General features: G+C 35.5%; 1 protein-coding gene across 6 annotated transcripts in view; it reads left to right on the top strand.

The window, feature by feature from the left end:
- The window catches only part of ATG4C (autophagy related 4C cysteine peptidase), a 153,431-nt gene that overhangs the window by 68,398 nt on the left and 65,627 nt on the right, over positions 1-19,406 (top strand). For 4 of the 6 annotated variants that reach the window (XM_047872259.1, XM_047872256.1, XM_047872257.1 and 1 more), the window contains one exon: positions 2,725-2,844. The exons of the other annotated variants lie outside the window; for them this stretch is intronic. In XM_047872259.1, the coding sequence (XP_047728215.1) occupies positions 2,725-2,844 (120 nt within the window). The remainder of the gene's footprint in view (positions 1-2,724; positions 2,845-19,406) is intronic. 6 annotated transcript variants of the gene reach the window in all.

Genomic DNA, 19,406 nt, shown 5'->3' with positions numbered 1-19,406 from the left:
GTATAAAATGCCTCTTTGTGATACGAGTCCTAGTACTCATATAGTGACACCCAATAGCAATTTCATTTTTCAGTGATCAGAGACTTATATCTGTGTTTTTGTGAATAATTTAAAAAGTTCTTTGTAGATATCAAAACAACCATGAATAACAATATAGTGTTTGTCTTTACTGTCTATGATGACTGAGGCAATACAGTGAAATTGCACTAAGCCTATTAGGTTTAGTGTTATTGGTTCTTACATGAAAATAGTAACATAGTGTATGTAATGTAGGACATCCTTGTAGTTGAGTTTAAAAATCCTTTGTTGGACCGTATACAAACTTTTGGCCCTTCTTAATTATCCTCAAGTAGTAAAAACTAAATACACATTCTTTATTATTGGCTTTGTAAGGAGTTGGGTAAGTGACTATTTTTAGATACCTTGTAGGTAGAGTATCTTTTTGTGAATATGACATAGAGCTATCTGTGCCTTACACACAGACTCCTTATACTCCTGTAGTTAACTTATTGTTAACTAACACATTTATGTAGCTCTTCTGTGCCTCCCTAGATCTGTTTTCAATAAAACAGATAATTAAGCAGGTGAAACAGTTTTGGAAAATGTCCAACTAAGACAATACTTGTTTTGACTGGTACTCTGGAGGTTCCAAAGGTTGGATCTCACTATATAAAGTAAGTATTAGGGGCGCCTGGGTGGCTCAGTAGGTTGAAAGTCTGACTCCAGCTCAGGTCACAATCTCATGGTTCATGAGTTCAGGCCCTGCATCAGGCTCACTGCTGTCAGCTCAGAGCTGACAGCATTTTGGACAGCATAGAGGATATTTGCATATCCTCTAGTGATAATATGGGACTCTAATTGGATCACTAGAATATATGGGGAGAGGAAAGAGTGATTTTGACTGATTCACCATAAACAAATTTGGAAGCCTATGTTTTTCTGTATTTTAATAAACAGTTTAAGTTAAAATCCCATAGTTTTAGGCATTAAATGTAGGGACATTTTCAGTTTATGAGTTCAGATTCAGCCTTGATCATTTCTTAATTGAGCTGGTTCTTTAATCAAAAAATATAAAATACATAACAAAGAATTTCTCACACCCATCTCCCATCTGCCCAGTTTTTCTCTCTCCTCTAAACTTGGTATATCCTTTTTTTTTTTTTTAAGTTTATTTATTTATTTTGAGAGAGACAGAGACAATATGAGCAGGGGAGGGGTAGAGAGACAGGGAGAGAGAGAATCCCAAGCAGGCTCTATGCTGGCAGAGCAGAGCCTGACACAGGGCTTGAACTCATGAACTGTGAGATCATGGCCTGATGATCTCATCAGTACCACAAACCTGAACTGAAACCAAGAGCTGGATGCTTAACCGACTGAACCACCCAGGCACCCCAATTTTGGTTACCCTTGCAGAGTTTATTTATACAAATGTAAACAAATGTGACTATATATATATATATATATATATATATATATATATATTTACTTATGGTCCTCCTTTTTTTACATATAACCTTTTTTTATACATACAAAAACAGACTTTGGTGGTAGCATCAATGATTTTTAAGGACAAGACCTCTGAGCATTCAAGCAGTTTAAAAAAAAATCTTTTAAGCAAAGCACCAGAATGTGGTAATGAAAAAAAAAAAAAGATTGGAATGATTAGCTTTTTTTTTTTTTTTTTTTTTTTTAGAGAGTGCATGCAAGTGGGGCAGAGGGAGAGGGAGAGAGGGAGAGGGAGAGAGAGAGAGAGAGAGAGAGCGAGAGAGAGAGAGAGAGAGAGAGAGAGAGAGAGAGAGAGTCTTAAGCAGGCTCCATGCCCAGCACAGAGCCTGATACGGCTCAAATCCCATGACGCTATGATCATGATCTGAGCTGAAATCAAGAGTTGAATGCTTTACCAACTGAGCCACCCAGGTGCCCCTGGAATTATTAGCTTTATATTCTACCCTTTTCTTTTGTATTTTCTGAAGATCCCAGACTCTACTAGTTAGCCATATCTCACTAGCAAGAGTAGAGAGGCTAGAGCAGCCTCCCTAGCCAATTTATATCTGTGGCACTGTGACTACATGAGAAAAAGTGAAGTGACAGGAAGACTGGTAAGGAGGATAGCAAGGGCCATTATAGAACAGTTTACAACTGTGTCCCGTACAGGAATAAATAAGAACTTAAACAAGTAGAAGAGTGAGTTGGAAGAATATGTAAGTGTGTATGAATTGTGTCAGATGCTAAAATTCTCAAGTTGACCTATTTTCATATCATTATGGAACATTTACATGAATCTGTGTATTTGTTTACAATGTCTTGATATCCCTATTAAAAGGTATTCTAACATTAAAAAATCTCAAAAAACAGGCTTAATTGAACTTTCATAGAAATAACTAACTGAATTCTAAACCTTGTGCTAGCTTATGTATGTCTTTTTCAGTGGCACATTTTTCTTCCCTTCTGCAAGTGTTCGAAATGCATGCCATTTTTGACACACTTCTTTTCTTCTGTGGAATGGCACTAATATCATATACGGTGGAGATTTGGTAAACTGTAAATAAAGCTTTGGGGGGTGGAAAGGACCATTTTCATAAGATAGACTAAAGCACTGTTCCAAAGCATATTTATAATTTTGAGAAAAGTTAAATGGCAAATTTTAATTTAAGTAATATCTTGTATATACTGAAGTCCATCAAATAAAACTAAATTAATCCTAAAGAACTTTTAAAATTACAGACATTCCACTGCCCTTCTCCCAAAAAGATGTCATTTCGAAAAATGGATCCTAGCTGTACAATAGGATTTTACTGTCGAAATGTTCAGGACTTCAAACGAGCTTCTGAAGAAATCACTAAGGTACTTTTATTTAAAATATTATATTTGTAAATGACCTAATTTTTATTAGAGATAGCCTATCAGAGGACAGAAATCTGTAAATTATTCTTTTGTAAAATTTCCCCTTGAATGTTAATATTATCAGGAATATTGTGAACCAGAAAGTAAAACTACTTGGGGACTCCTAGCCTTTGAGACTAATAAAACCAATTGGCTGAAAGTATCAATTGCCCCACTAGGTGGCACTGTTGAAATAAAAATCCCATCCCAAACTGTAGCCATGTGCAAGCAATTAGGTTATATTTTATTTGAAGAGGATTTTAAAAGGGCAATACCTTAGGGGGTAGAAAAAAATTAATGAAGTATTTGATCAAGCCAAATTGTGCATTATTTCTTGTTAGTCCAAGTGCTTCTTTGATTTTTTTTAAAGAGAAATGGTATTTTTGGATTTCTCAGAACTGCTTTATTAAATGAGCTGTGTTGTTACCTTCCAATAAGCTTGTCTAATCTGATCTATTCTACTTATAGGGTCTTTGAAATAGGTTTATTTAACTCCTTCTCATTACCTTTAAACTTTAGCTTTTTTTTTTTTTTTCTTTTGGTCCTTGAGTACTGCTAAAACATAGAACCTTAAGGTCTGTCTATATTTAGTACTTTAGAAAATAAAAAAGATTACTTACTTACTTAGGAAGCAAGCATAACTGGATGGCTGTCTTTATTAGTATCAGTAGTTATAGGCTATAATTTTATGGTAAACAAAACCAATATTAGAATCATTTTTGGAAATTTTTAACTTGAGCTCAGGTATAGTAATACCTCATTATTGCTTTAACTTCCAGTTAGTTTTATTCTGGAAAATGGACACAGTGGGCTGAAATGTGATCTTTACAATGTAAAAACATAATGAAAAAGTTAAATAAGAAGATTCATATAAGCGAAGAGTAGTTTACTTGACTTGCCATGTAAAAGAGGAAAATTAACAGGTACATGACAGAAAAGTGAATGAGAACAGAAAATGAGACACAGGGGAACTTTACTTCTCATTTCTCAGAACTGTTGTCTTTTCATTCTCCTTTTTTAACCCAGAAGGCCAAGTGAATGTAACAAAATGTTTCTCCATTTTCCCCCTCTTTCATTACTTGAAGTTAGTATATACACTTGTATATTTTTGTTTGACAGTTCTGTCTTTATAAAGTACCATGTAAAATATGTGCTAAAATACACCAATCCAGGTGATATTGTAATAGAGATTGAGGTTGACCATCATTTCCCATTAGAAAGTTGTGTTTTTGTTTCCACTAGTTTGTTTTCTATCCAGGTGAAATTAAGTACGTTTAGAACAGTAAAAGTCTACTCCTGGACTAGAAACAAACCGAATTATTATTACCAAAGTGAAAAAACAAGATTCACAAATGAGTTACATGTTGATATTCTCTGATTAAAACTGATACTTTTTGTGGTTTATATACACATACATACCTATTCATATCTATATTATGGTTTTTACATGGGAAAATACTTAGAAATTATTGCTCATGATGCATCAGAGTAATTATGCAATATTAAAGCAAAGGGAAGCAATATTGAAATATCATGTGGAAGTACTGAGAATTTTGGTAGAGTCCACTAACTTTCTTTTAATAACAAGGTTGTTTCTTAAGTTAATAGTTTTTTGTAGTAGTGTCAAAAACTCTTGGTCGATTAATAACCTGATCATTTACTTTTGCTTGGAAGGTTGCAAGTTAAGTAGTTTTCCTTCTCTTCTTAAAAACTGAACTTGGTGTTTTTTTTTGTTACACTGTTATTTTTTTCTCTTTAAAAATTAAAACAATTTAAATTATTTGATTCAATACAGGATATAATGTCAGTTGTCTCATTTTGAAAATGAAGCTAGGTAGCCTAGATTCTCATGTTTAATTTGTAATGCGGTATGAATATTCTAATGCCTTATACTACATGATTTTTAAAATGTTAATAAAAATTGTGAAATTAATTCACTGTTTAGCAGGGCTCAGCCCAGCAAGTATCTGTAACTACCATGTTGAAAGGATAATATGACCAAGCCATAATCCCTGCTTTTGAACAGGTCTAAGGCTTCTGCCCTCAAATAGCATTTATAGGCCAGGAGAGAGAGAATAAGACAGGTAGACATACATTACATTGAATATGATAAGCACACATACAGAACTAGAAATAAATTGATAGCAGAAGGAAGGATGTTGAAATGAGAGCAATGTCACATCCCAGTCACAGTTCTTTACTGTGATGGTGATATTTAATTTGGGCCTTAAAGTGTAGGCTTAATTTCTAATGGCTTATTAAGTAGAAGGAAGGGTGCTTCAAGAAGAGGAAATAACAGGAGGAAAGGTATTGGAAAAGGAAAATGTAGAGCTCTTCTAGAGAATGGCAAATAGTCCAATTTGTTAGGTGCCAAGGGTACACGTAGGGTAGGATTTCTGTCTTCTGACTGCCTAAATTAGGATCCTATATGGCTTGGGAGTCTCCAGTTCTAGCAAGCCTTCCAAGTAGTCTTGTACACCAAATTTGAGAACCACTGGTGTTAAGACAGTACAACCCAAAGTGTATACGTGATGTTTTTAGGTAGCACCAGGGTAAATTATCTTAATATTTATATGTTTATTTATAATCATATTAGAAAAATATAACTGGCATTTTAAACATGGTTTCCTATTAATTAGTGATTTGTAAAAGGCTACTTAAGTTAAAAACTATGAAAAGAAAAATAATCACTAATTATAACAGAGATGGCATACATAACAAAAATAATGAAGGAGGCATATATATGTTCAAGGCTTGAGAAACACTGCTACAGGAAATAGCAAAGGATGAGGCTAGAAAAAGAGGTTGGAATAATACCATGGAGAGTCCTGAATGCCAGGCTGAGGTTTGTACTTCAGCAGTATGTTGATTTTATTGGTTTTTTAAATTTCAAGCATACAGAAATACAGAGAATAACTTAATAAATACCCATGTGCTACCATTGAGCTTAAGGGGAAAAAACCCATATATAGTTGAATTGTATTAACTTTCCACAATCTTATTCCCTTCCTTCCTTCCCAGTGGTAATTACTATCCTAAATTAATATATAATACTCATACTTTATATATCCATAAACAATATATTTTGCTTTGTATGTTATTAAACTTATCGTTAATGGTATGTTTATATAAAAATGTATAGATCCTGCAACTTGCTTTTTCATTTAATAGTGACTTAGAGATTATATCTATATGTCTTGGTGTTGCTTATTCCTAATTGCTGAGTAGTAGTTTTATTCAAACTGTCTTTTGTTGATGGTCATCTAGCTTGTTTCAATTTTTAATTACAAATAATGTTTATAAGAATATTCTTGTCCATATCTCTTCATGTATGTGTACTACTTTAACTGGAATTATGTTAAGATACTCTAGATATGCTGGAGTGGAATTGCTGCGTCACAGGGTATGCATATTTTTAGATTTGTTAGATATTGTCAAATGCTCTCCAAAGTTATCATACCAACAGTATATGAAAATTTCCAATGCTCCATATTACCACTTGATATTGTACAACTTTTACATTTTTAACCAATCTCATGTATATACATAGTATCTCTTTGTAGCTTTAATTTGTATTTCTCTGATTAATAGTCAAACTGAATGTCTTATCAAAGTTTATTGGTCCATTGGTTCCTCTTTTGTGAATTTCTTACTCATTTCCTTTCTCTAATTCTCTATAAAGCTATTTGATTTGAAGGAAATCAAATCAAATTTATAATTCTGGATACTATCACTTGTTGGCTCAATGTGTTACAGATATATTCTCCTAGGCTACTGTTTTCACTTGTCAATGATATCTTTAATTTTAGTCAAATTAGTAAATCTCTTTCATTATGGGTTTTGAATTTTCTATCAAAGAAATGTGTAATAACCAAAGTCATAAACATATTTTTTATATTCTCCTACATTTCTTCTTCTTTTTTTTAATGTTTATCTTGATAGAGAGAGAGCTAGCAGGCAAGGGGCAGAGAGAGAGGGAGAATTCCAAGCAGGCTCTGAGCTGTCAGCACAGAGCCCGACATGAGGCTCAAACTCACAAACCATGAGATCATGATCTGAGCCAAAACTAAGAGTTGGCCTCTTAACCAACTGAGCCACCCAGGAGCCCCACATTCTCCTACATTTCTTCCAAAAGTATTAAAAGTTTTATGTTTCACATTTAGAACTTGTATATATCTTATGTATCTTTTTTTTTTAAAAAAAACATGGATAATTGGTTCCAGCATTCTTAATTAAAAGACTTGCTTTGTAGTGCCTTCTTCAAAGACTTGAAGACAGAGCTGTAGGATGGGAGAGGAAACAACTATTTTGAGAGAGTTTGTGAAAGTAGAATCTATAAGACCAAGCAGCCACTGGGACTTGAGGGCAAGTGAAAGAGAGAGTCCAAAAACAAGTCTGCTTTACAGACTTAACAGACACTTAAATAAGTGTCTAGGAGAAAAAATTAATTGCTGTTAATATGGTAATTCATTTAGTCAACAAGAGATTTGAGTGCTCTCACTTCTACCACTCCACCAAAACTCCTCTCAGGGTCGCTGATGCCCCCCACATTGCTAAGTCCATGGGTCATATCTTAGTCTTCATCCCACCTATCCTAACATTTGTATCTGTCATAGCTGAACACCCATTGCACCTTTATACACCCTCTTTATTTGGCTTCTACAACCACTATCTTGGCTTTTCTCATTCTTCACTAGTTTTTCCTTCTCAGTGTGCCTTTGTCTGCTCTTCTTCCCAGTCTCTTCATGTTGGAGCACTGCAGGACTTAGTCTTTAGTTCTCATGTCTTTATCTTAGTGATCTCATCTAGTCATATAGCTTTATCAATTATAAGTCAGTTAAGACCAAGATCATATCTTTAGTTCCCACCTCTTTCCATTCATAAATTGTATATGTCCAGCTGCCATTCAGCATCCCTTGTGTTGTCTCATGCACATATCCAAAATCAAATTCCTGATCTTTCTTTTCAAACCTATTCTTTTTTTTTTTTTTAATGTTTATTTATTTTTGAGAGAGAGAAAGCATGAGTGAAGGAGGGGCAGAGGGAGGGAGAGAGACAGAATTCCAAGCAGGTTCTGTGCTGTCAGCGCAGAACCCGATGTGGGGCTCCATCTAATGAACGATGAGATCATGACTTGAGCTGAAATCAAGAGTCAGATGCTTAACTGATTGAGCCACCCAGGCACCCCCCTTTTCAAGCTGTTCTGCTCATAATTTTCCTCATCTCATTTAAGGGCAAATTTATCCTTCTATCTGCTGAGGCCAAAAGCCTTGGAGTTATCCTTACCTCCTTCCTATCTCTCCTATCCTAGAACCAATTATATGTTTAATATATATCTAGAATCAGACCACTTTTCATACCTCTACTGCTACTATAATGGTCAATGGCCTAATTTGTTTCTAAGCCCCCTTCCCCCGAACCTGTTCTCAACTCAGCAGTCTTGCTGATGTTTTTAAAACTTAAAGCATACTACTCTTCTCCTCAGAAACCCGCACTGACTTTCCATTTCACTTACAAGTAAAACAGTTCTTACCATATCCTCCAAGGCCTCAGATGATGTGTGTCTCCATGCCCCACCCTCTTACCCTAACCCCTCTTGTCTTACTCTGCCTTCTTTCATTCTGCTTTAGCCATGTTGGCTTCCTTGCAGATGTCTAACCTAATAGGCAGGCTCCTATCTTAGTGCCTTTGCAATGGACTGTAATGCTTTTTCCCTCATATCTGCAGGACTGATTCCCTTGCTTCCTTTAAGTCTTGGCTCAGATGTCTCCTTAATGAGCCTTAATCTGACCACCTTATTTAAACAGTTTTCCCTACCATTCCCTCTTACCTTGTCATTTTATTTTTTTCAAGGCACTTACTACTTTCTAATACACTATATAATTTACCTGTTGTATTATTACTTATTATATAGATGTATTATATTATATATTTACCTATTATATTTATTATTATCTGTCTTCCCCAGTGGAATATAAACCTCACAAGGGCAGGAATGTTTTGCCTGTTTAGGTCACTGATGTATCCCAAACCTTCTAGAACAGTGCCTGGCCCATAGTAAGTATTCACTGAGTTTGCTGAATGACCATCTAGAATTGGGTTTGCAATGGTGAACAAGAAAGTTGTAACTCCTGGTTTCATGAACTGATAGTCAAAGTGGACAAAATAGACATTAAACTTACAAATAAATGCATAACAAAAATTTTAAATTCCGTTAAAAATACAGTTTATAGGCAAGAAAAATAGGAAACACAATTTAATTTGGGGAGTGAAAAAACATGTTATACGATATACTCATTGTATTTTCCTTAAGGTTCAGATAAAAGTTTTATTTGGTCTATGAAATCTGCCCTATTTGAATCTACCACACAATTAATAAAAATCAGCAAGAGAATAGTAAGGGTCTTCCTACTATAATGAACTTGTTAGAGTTTCATGACTTGCTTTAAGAATGCTTCAAAACCTTGAATTGGGAGATGAAATGAACAATAGAGTTTGGCATGATAGAGACAGCAGAATTTCAGATAGAGTTAGGAGTATCTTTTATTTCATTGAAATGGTCAATCATGGAATCTCTGTGGATAAGGAGGCAAATGGACTAGAAGAATTGAGAGAGGTGGAAAATTTTAAAGTCAGGTGAATTTGATGAAGATACACTGGGAGTGCATCTAAAACAATCCCTCTTGGGGCACCTGGGTGGCTCAGTCAGTTAAGCATCTGATTTTAGCTCAGGTCATGACCTTATGGCTTGTGAGTGTAAGCCCTGTGTTGGGCTGTGTGCTGACAGCTCAAAGTCTGGATCCTACTTCAGATTCTGTGTCTCTGTCTCTTTCTGTCCCTCACTGGCTCGTGCTCTGTCTCTCACTCTCTCTCAAAACTAAATAAACATTAAAAATTTTTTTAATGTAAAAAAAATAAAAATAAAAAAATACAAACCAACCATCCCTCTTTCATCTTCCACTTCTTTAGACTTCAGCATCTCTATGGCATAGTTCTATTTAATCCTGTCTCTGACAATCCCCTCCCTCCCTGTCTCTAAGTAGTTAATCATGTTGTTAAAATCTTTCATGTCCTTTTTGTTCCTGCAGAGTATGTAAGATATGTGATAAAAGTTTCCAACTGTAATCGTGGGTCTGTCTCCTTTAAGTTCTGTTGCTTTTTGTTTTACATATTTTGAGGCTATGTTATTAGTTACATACAAATTTAATATTGTTAGGTCTCACTGAATTAACTCTTTTATAATTATATGACCCTCTATCTCTAGTAATATTTTTTCCTTAAAGTCTATTTTTGTGCTTTGTCATATATTTTAATCCTACATATATTTTAAACTCCACAAAGCATTTTGTTTTAATCAATATTACCCTTTCTGATGACCTTCATTCTTTCATGTTATTTTGTTTCTTTCTGGGATCATTTTGCTTCTCTCTGAAGAATTTCCATTACTGTTTCTTCTAGTGTTGTTTGCTGGTGATAAATTCTCTCAGTTTTTGTTTGTTGATTATAACTTTATTATGTCTTCATTAAAAAACTGAAATAAAAGCAGTCGTACAGAAAAGTTGTAAATATGGTTCAAATAACTTTTTCCTGACCCACTTGAGAATTAGTTGCCAACATGATGCCCCATAACCCTTGAAAAATTGAGTGTGCAATTCCTAAAGACAACTATCAAAATCAGGAAAGTAGCATTGTACATTATTACCATATAATTCTCAGAAACTATTCATGTTTTGCTAACTGTCCCAGTAATGCTCTGTATAGTAAAAGGCTCCAGTTCAGAATAATGTGTTGCATTTATATATACTGAATTTTTAAAAATCTAGAATAGTTCCTCATCTTTCCTTGACTTTCACATGACCTTGATTGTTTTCAAAGATTATGGGCACTTTTGTTTTTGGCTTTATTTTTACAAGATACTTTTGATAATTTTATAGATTATCCCCTCAATTTGTGTTTGCCTGATGTTTCCTCAGGATTTTTCAGATCATGCATCTTTGTCAGGTGTATCACAGAAGTGATTCTGTGTGTTCTTACTGCATCCTAGTGGTTCGCACATTATTTCTATTTGTCTTTTTACTGATGATGTTAACTTTGATCAGTTGATTAATATCTGCCAGGTTCCAGTCTGGCTTCCACATACTCAGTAGACCAGGATGACTTCTCTGACCCTGGCATGGATGCCTGTTTTGTCCAGCTGCATCTAGTGGCTTTAGAAATGACTTGTTTGGGAGGGGAAGGAATGATGAAGAGGTTGCCTTCATTATTGAAAAATATTTTTGCTGCACAGAATTCTATTTTAGCAGTCTTTTGTTCAGTACCTTAAAGATATTTATTCCATTGTGTTCTGGCATTTCTTTCTTTTTTTTTTTTTTTTTTTTTTTTATTTAAGTTTTGAGTTATTTTGAGAGAGAGAGAGAGAACAGGGGAGTGGTAGAGAAAGAGAGAGAGAAAATCCTATGTAGGCTCCGCATTGTCAGCATGGAGCCTGATGCGGGGCTTAACTCACAAACTTGGACCTGAGCCAAAACCAGCTGAGCCACCCAGGCGCCCCCTGGCTTCTGTCACTTCTTGATATACATCCCCTAAGATTTTTACTTCTCAGGATTTTCTTTTTCTTGGTTGCTTTCAGCTGCTTTCTAAAAGTTGCTTTATCTATTTTTTTTTTCCATTTCTTAATGATTGTTGTTGGTGGCATGGTTAATCTCATCATGGCCTTCTAAATAATTATATTTATAAAATACTTGTTTTAATTCTTTCCAAGTTGTAAAATATAACTGTAAATAAACAAATCCATTTTAAAAATCCTAACATAAAATTAGTTTTATTTCATTGGAGTTTTATCATGAGTACTCTGTATAGAAAGGAACATGGCATTACAGTTTTATCTTAAATCCATCCAAAGAAATTTTACACTAGCAAATTATAGAAGTAAAGTAAAATAAACCAAATGAAAAGAATTTGGTTACTCTATAAATGGCAGCTGCACTACTCTGGTTGTTCAGTCTAAAAACTTGGAATCATCCTGAATCCCTTGCTCTGTCTCACACACCCTTGCTCTGTCTCACCCTTGTCCAATCCAGCAAATTCTATCATCTTTCCTTTACAATATATTTAGAATTTGGTTATTTCTCACCATTACCATTATTACCCTGGTCCACGAGCATATCTTCCTTGGGATTACTGCAGTGTCTTCTTAACAGATCTCCCTTGCTTTGTCTATACAGTATCTTTTCCAAACAGCAGCCTGAGTGATTTTGTTAAAATGTAACTAACATTGAAAAAAATTAAAAAAAAAAAGTAACTAACATTGTGTCACTTTTTTAACTCAAAATCCCTTGCTTTCTAACTCATTCAGAGCAAAAGCCCTCAACTCTTCCAGTGACCTGTTAGGCCTTCTATAAGTGGAAACTCCCTCTACCTGCCTTACTTCTCTAATCTCTCCCTCCACCTCTCTCAAGTCCAGCCCCACTGGCCTCTTGAAAATGCTAGGTGTCCTGTTTCAAGGGTTCTGCTTGTTTTCCTGTGCCTGCAATTCTCTTCCTGCAGATATCCTCATGGTTCCCTCCTTCACTTCTTTCAGGTCTTTACTCACCTGTCACCTTCTTAGCCCTTTCCTGGCTACCCTTTCTTTATGTAATTGTTACTTCCCTCTTTCCTTATTTTTCCTGGCTACCCTTTCTTTATGTAATTGTTACTTCCCTCTTTCCTTATTTTTCTCCTTAGCATGTTAATTTAAGTGTACACACACACACACACACACACACACACACACACACACTGATATACCATCTATAAACACTTTATGCATATTTAATTTATTTACCACCTTTCTACTTTACTGGACTGTAATCTCAGGAGTATTTGCTGTTTTTGTATATTATTGTTTCCCCAGTGCCTAGAAATTGCCTGTCATATTGGAGGAATATATAAATAGTTGTTGGATGAAGGAATGAATTAAAGAGATTTTGTTTTGTTTTATAAATTAGCAAGGAGCTCAGTAATTGAATTATAGTAAATCCAGTATATTTTCACATATTTCTTCTGTTGTTGTATTCTCTTCTTTTTTAATGGATGTATTATCTCTTATCCCCAAGGAAATTAATTATAGTAATTTTGAAATTCTTCTGCTTCTTTTGCTGTTTCTGTTTCCTTCTGGATCCTTGTTTTTGTTTCAGCTTTAATCTTACAGTTCTCCTTTGGATGCCTTCCCTTAAATAACTGCTATGTGTTTATACTTAAGAGTGAGGCACTAAAGAGGTGAGAAGTTCGGTGTGTTTGAGCATGGCTTGTTAGCTGATGATTTTCATAGTAGGGTGATCAGGTGATAAGCTTGCCTTTTAGTTGGGTGACCTCCAAGTGTTAGTAAGGGCTAATCTTTTCTCTAGAGTTGCTTCATTGTTTTCAGAGGGGAGTTCTGTCATCTCCCTGTGGAATGCATGTTGCTTGCTGGTGCTCCAGTACCGAGATGTGAAGGATACTGAAAACCCTGTAGTTTAATATTCTAGAGTCTCACTTAATTCTTTAGCTTTTAGTCATCACTGTGCCTGGTGTACTAAAAAGGCCATATCTTTATTCAGTTTTTCCAAAGAATAAGCCTTTATTTGGCTATGCGTAGGATGCCTAGTGTGGAGCAGAGAAGGGGGTTGTGAAGAGGGACCTGAGAATTGAGTCTATATATAGGCTTTCAGTGAGTTTCCTTGTTTTCAGTTTTGTGTCTCACCTTTATTTTTGTGCCTTTATATAATCTTCCTCTCCGAGTTCTGTGGGGTGAAATTGCTCACTTTGATAAATATCCTGCCATCACATCTCTATCCCCCTGAAATTAGATACCTCCTCTGCTCTGCTGATGTAGATTATTGTTATCTCACATCCCCTATTCTTCCTCCTTTTACTTGCTTTCAGTCTAAAGATAATTATAAAGAAAATACTCTTATTTAATGATAACCTTACTACATGATAGTACTGATGCTTGAGACCAAAAAGTCTCAAATAAAAATATGAGTATTAGGAAGTTAATCGTTTGATTGTGGAATGGATGTCAACACAGGAAAAAATATTTACAAGTGGCTAGTTGTCCTCTAGCTACAGAACAAAATTTATATTACAGCCATTGAATCCTAGATATCTAAGAGATCTTAGAGGTTATTCAATCCAGAGCTAACATTTGTGGAGTCCTTACCATATGTTTGATACTTGATATACATGATCTCATCTAACCAACACAAAGCTGAGGGAGGGTACTGTTATTCCCTGTATACATGAGGAATCTTATGTCAGTAATCTTCACAAAGGCCAAAACTAATAAATGGTAGTGCTGAGATTCAAACCTCAGACAGTTTAACTTAAGAATACATGCTTATAAGCACTATTCTATACAGTTTCCTATTTATACATCAGTCCACAGGTTCCACACAGTTGACTCGCTAGTCCTCATTTCAGCTAATAGTGAGCTAATAATTTCTTTGGAAGTCTTTTTAATTTTTGGACAGACCTCTGTTGTTAAAAAAGCATTTCTTATATTGAGTTAGAATCATTCTCTATGTGACTTTTACTTTTTCATCTCACAAAGTAAGGGAGTAAGTTTGCTTCCTCTTCTAGAACACACACTCCCATTTTCTCCAATGGTACACAATTTCTCATACCCATTGCTATTTTGGTAAATGTCTTTTTGTAAACACCTTAGAGTGTGAGATTTATGTTGATGATTCTATTTCCTTTCCTTCTAGTTCTGTATTCTCCAAGTGAAATCTGCAGGATATTTTTCTTTCATAGGTCCTTTTTACTTCTGGGATTTAATGATAAGAACTCTGATTTCTTTGAAAATCTTCAGGGACTTATTATTTAATTGAGAAGACATGAAAGGGATATTAAGGATAAATGACTACAAAAATATATTTGGTAAATGCCAGAAAACTAATATTATGATAATAACGACAATAATAGCCAACATATTAGAGGCCAGGTAATCTTCTGAGTACTTTACATATGTTAACTGATTCAATCGTCTGATAACAACTTTGTGACATAGATGTTATCAATACTGACATTTTGTAGCAAAGGAAAATGAGTCTATCTAGTTAAGCAACTTGCCCAGTTCAGATAGTTTGAAAGTACTAGCCAGGTTCTGAGCAGAGACTAAGTTCCATAGTCCATGTTTGTAATCTTTGTGCTATATGAGACAATTCTGTAGTACTTTAGAGAAAGGTATAATCACTTCAGACTGAGGTTCTTGGCAGTGGAACTTGGGCTGGAACTTTGAGGACTGATTTTCTATGGTCAGAAAGGAAGCATGAAGGATGGCTACATCATGAGCAAAAACAGTACAGTAGAATGTTATAGGATGTTTATGGTAGAATATTATGAGGTAGAATGTTTAATGTGACTAACAAGGGCCTGGGTGATCTCGCTCTTGTATACCAATCTGTCTTCCTCTTTTCCCCTACCCTTGACCCATTCTAGCCTTCTTTCTATTCTTCCAATGTGCTGAGTGTACTGGCATCCTAGTCCTTCGTATGAGCCGATTTTTCTACCTGGAGTGCTCTTCTACTAGAACTCTTACATGTGACTTGTTATTGTCATTTGTGTCTTGACATAACCTTTTCTGACCACACAATCTACAGAAGCCTTCAAATGCTTCCTTACCACATTACCCTGTTTTATTTTTATCATGGTTCTCCTCTTGAATGGTATATAAGCACCATTAGTTACCTGTTCAATATCCACCTTTTTTTTTTTTTCCTGCTAAGAGAAACCTGATTTTATTTGGGGTAACAGCGTACCTACTTAAACTTGGTCTCCCTTCTATTTAAGCACAGTTTGCCCGGTGAAATACAAGCAGGTGTGTGCTGGGAAGTTTCTGGGAAGATTTCTGCTCTTCTGATGAAATGGTAGATATAGATGTGGTTCTGTCACTCCCCCTTATGTCTACCCATCCCTGCCTTGAATGTGAATTCAACACCTGGGATTTCAGCAGTACTTTGTGCTCACTAGGGAAAGGTCAAGAGAATTGTAGAAACTGTTTGACATCAATTAACCAAAGCCAGCAAACTTTTATGTGATAAAAACAATTTCTATTACTTAAAGCCATTGTTGTTTTTTATTTTATTTTGTTTTTTGTCAGTTGGCAACAAAAACAATTCCTAATTAATATAAATGATGTTACCAATGATAGAAACCTAGAGAAGTCTAGAAGGGAGCTAATTTTGGGAGGCAGAAATGGTCATTTTATTTTGATGTATCAGTTTGAGCTGACATTGCAGCATGCATCTACTTACTGTAGGAGGCGGTATAGTACAGTGGTTATAACAGAACCAGAACACTTAGGCTTAAATCTTGGCTCTATGAGTTTCTAGCTACATGAACTTGCACAAGTCACCTAATTCCTCAATATTTCAGTTCCTGCAACTGCAAAACATGGATAATAACAAAGCCTAACAGGGAAATGGTTGAAACAGAGTAGAAAATATTTGTAAGAGAGAATATAGGATATATAGAGAAGATAAAGGATCAATAATTGATTAATATCTGCACTTTGGGATGCAGGAATAAGTAGAGTCAATGAAGAAGGAGATAGAGAAGAAATAGTTCAGAAAACAGAAGGAGAAACAGGAAACTAAAATATTACAGAAATCTAGGGAAGTGAGTATTTTCAGAAAGAAATGCTTATCAGTGTTGATCGCTGTAAAAATATCAAGAGGATACGAACTAATAAAAGTCTTTTATTTGAGGACTAGAAGAGTGTATTTTCAGTACAGTGAGGGGTAAAAGTTGGGTTACAGCAATTTTTTTCAACGTTTTTAATTTATTTTTGGGACAGAGAGAGACAGAGCATGAACGGGGGAGGGGCAGAGAGAGAGGGAGACACAGAATCGGAAGCAGGCTCCAGGCTCCGAGCCATCAGCCCAGAGCCTGACGCGGGGCTCGAACTCATGGACCGCGAGATCGTGACCTGGCTGAAGTCGGACGCTTAACCGACTGCGCCACCCAGGCGCCCCGGGTTACAGCAATTTAAGACTAAGCAGTGAGAAGACAGAGGAATGATTATCACATGCACATTTAACTTACTTCAGTTCAACTACATGAACTCTTGTAATACAACAGGAATGTATTTTTCCATGTGTACTCTTTATTACATGCTATAGACTGTAGCGTATTATACATTAATACACGTTACAGAATAGGGTTGTACATACAAAACCATGCATAACACCCTTTAAACAGTTTAAAGGCCTTTTGAAGATAATTTTGACTATATTGATTTTGACTATATTTGATTTTCACATCATGGGCTGACTTTGGAACCTAACCACTACATAAAATGTCGCTCCACTGTGAATACAGTGGTGAATATAAACCACAGAGGTCTAGACTGCTCTGTACTGGGCAAAGTTGTACAGGTGTGGTGGTAGAGGCTAGAGGTAAAGGTTTTGGCCTGGGGAGAGGTTTTGGCCGGTTCTATTTCTGTTCTTCCTTATATCTACTAGCATTATGAAGGAAGAAATTGCTTAACTTCTGTCCTCTAGCTTTTTCCTTTGTAGATTTTGAGACCTGTCAAGGTAGCACATAGGAAAAATGTGATAAATTATTTGACCTCTTGAAAAATGATTTGTCTTTTAGATAATAAAGCCCCTTCAATGTATTTTTGACTATGTTATCAAAATACAATGAAGGACTTGCCTATTCTAAAATTATTGTTGAGCAAACCACTGAATTCCCTTTTGAAAAGCAACTACGAGATAGTAAACTCAGTTATCTTCAATTAAAAAAATTTTTTTTCAATGTTTATTTTTGAGAGAAAGAGAGCGTGAGCAGGGGAGGGGCAGAGAGTGAGGGAGACACAGAATCAGAAGCAGGCTCCAGGCTCCGAGCTGTCAGCACAGAGCCTGACGTGGGGCTCAAACTCACGAACTATGAGATGATGACCTGATCCAAGGTCTGACGCTTAACTGACTGAGCCACCCAGGCGCGCCTTAAATTTTTTTTTTTAAATGGTTTTATCCTACCCAAACAAGAAATACATGTTATAAAGTTTGGAAATGAGAAGTATAAAAAAAAATCACCATGAAGTCTTTCCTTTAGAGATACTATTCTGTTCTTTATCCATCTAGTCTTTTGAAAACATGTATTTAAGATTTTAACATAATTGAGATGAAATTTTATATATAGCTTTATATCCTGCTTTTTCTCTTAATGTTATATAGTATTTCCCCAAGTTACTAAATAATTTTTGTTATCTTTTATTTTGTATAGTATATCAATTGATAATACCTCATGTCATATAGATAACCTAGTTCAGAATTTTTTTTCATGTAAATTTTATGTTATCCATTATGAAGAGACTTTAAGGTTTTGACAGTGTGTCCTTTCTTGGACTATAAAAGAAGAAAATGAAAGTTTTGACTTTTGATAAAAGTTTTTAGAATTAAATTTTCAGTTTTTAAAAAATTTAAACCCAAGGGGCGCCTGGGTGGCTCAGTCGGTTAGGTGTCCAACTTCGGCTCAGGTCATGATCTTACTTGGCAGCTTGTGAGTTCGGGCCCCATGTCGGGCTCTGTGCTGACAGCTGGAACCTGGAGCCTGCTTCAGATTGTGTGTCCCTCTCTTGCTCTGCCTCTCCCCCACTCATGCTGTGTCTCTCTCAATAAACAAACATTAAAAAAAATATTTTTTTTAATTTAAATCCAAGTTAGTTAACATATAGTGTAATGATTTCAGGAGTAGAATTTAGTGAGTTACCACTTACATATAACATCCAGTGCTTATCCCAACAAGTGCCCTCATTAATGCCCATCACCCATTTAGCCCATCCTGCCACTCACCTCTCCTCCAGTTTGTTCTCTGTATTTAAGGGTCTCTTATGGTTTGCCTCTCTGTTGTTATCTTATTTTTGCTTCCCTTCCCCTATGTTCATTTGTTTTGTTTCTTAAATTCCACATATGAGTGAAATCATATGAAACTTGTCTTTCTCTGACTTATTTCGCTTAACATAATACACTCTAGTTCCATCCATGTTGTTGCAAATGGCAAGATTTTGCCACAAAAAGATTTCATTCTTTTTGATCATGGAGTAAAACTCCATTGTACATATATATATATACCACATCTCCTTTATCCGTTTGTCAGTTGATGGACATTTGGGCTCTTTCCATAATTTGGCTGTTGATGCTAGTGCAGCTATAAATACTGGGGTGCATGTGCCCCTTTGAATCAGCATTTTTGTATCCTTTAGATAAATACCTCGTAGTGCAATTGCTGGGTCATAGGGTAGTTCTATTTTTAATTTTTTGAGGATCCTCCATGCTGATTTGGTGATTGTTTGCTTTGCAGAAGCTTTTTATCTTAATGAGGTCCCAAAAGTTCATTTTTGCTTTTGTTTCCCTTGCCTCTGGAGACATGTCAAGTAAGAAGTAGCTGCAGCCAAGGTCAAAGAGTTTGTTGCCTATTTTGTCCTCTAGGATTTTGATGGTTTCCTATCTTACATTGAGGTCTTTCATCCATTTTGAGTTTATTTTTGTGTATGGTGT

Source organism: Prionailurus viverrinus, chromosome C1 (assembly GCF_022837055.1).
Source record: "Prionailurus viverrinus isolate Anna chromosome C1, UM_Priviv_1.0, whole genome shotgun sequence".
In the NCBI taxonomy this organism is placed as follows: Eukaryota; Metazoa; Chordata; class Mammalia; order Carnivora; family Felidae; genus Prionailurus; species Prionailurus viverrinus.
This window is presented reverse-complemented; position numbering and strand designations above follow the sequence as displayed.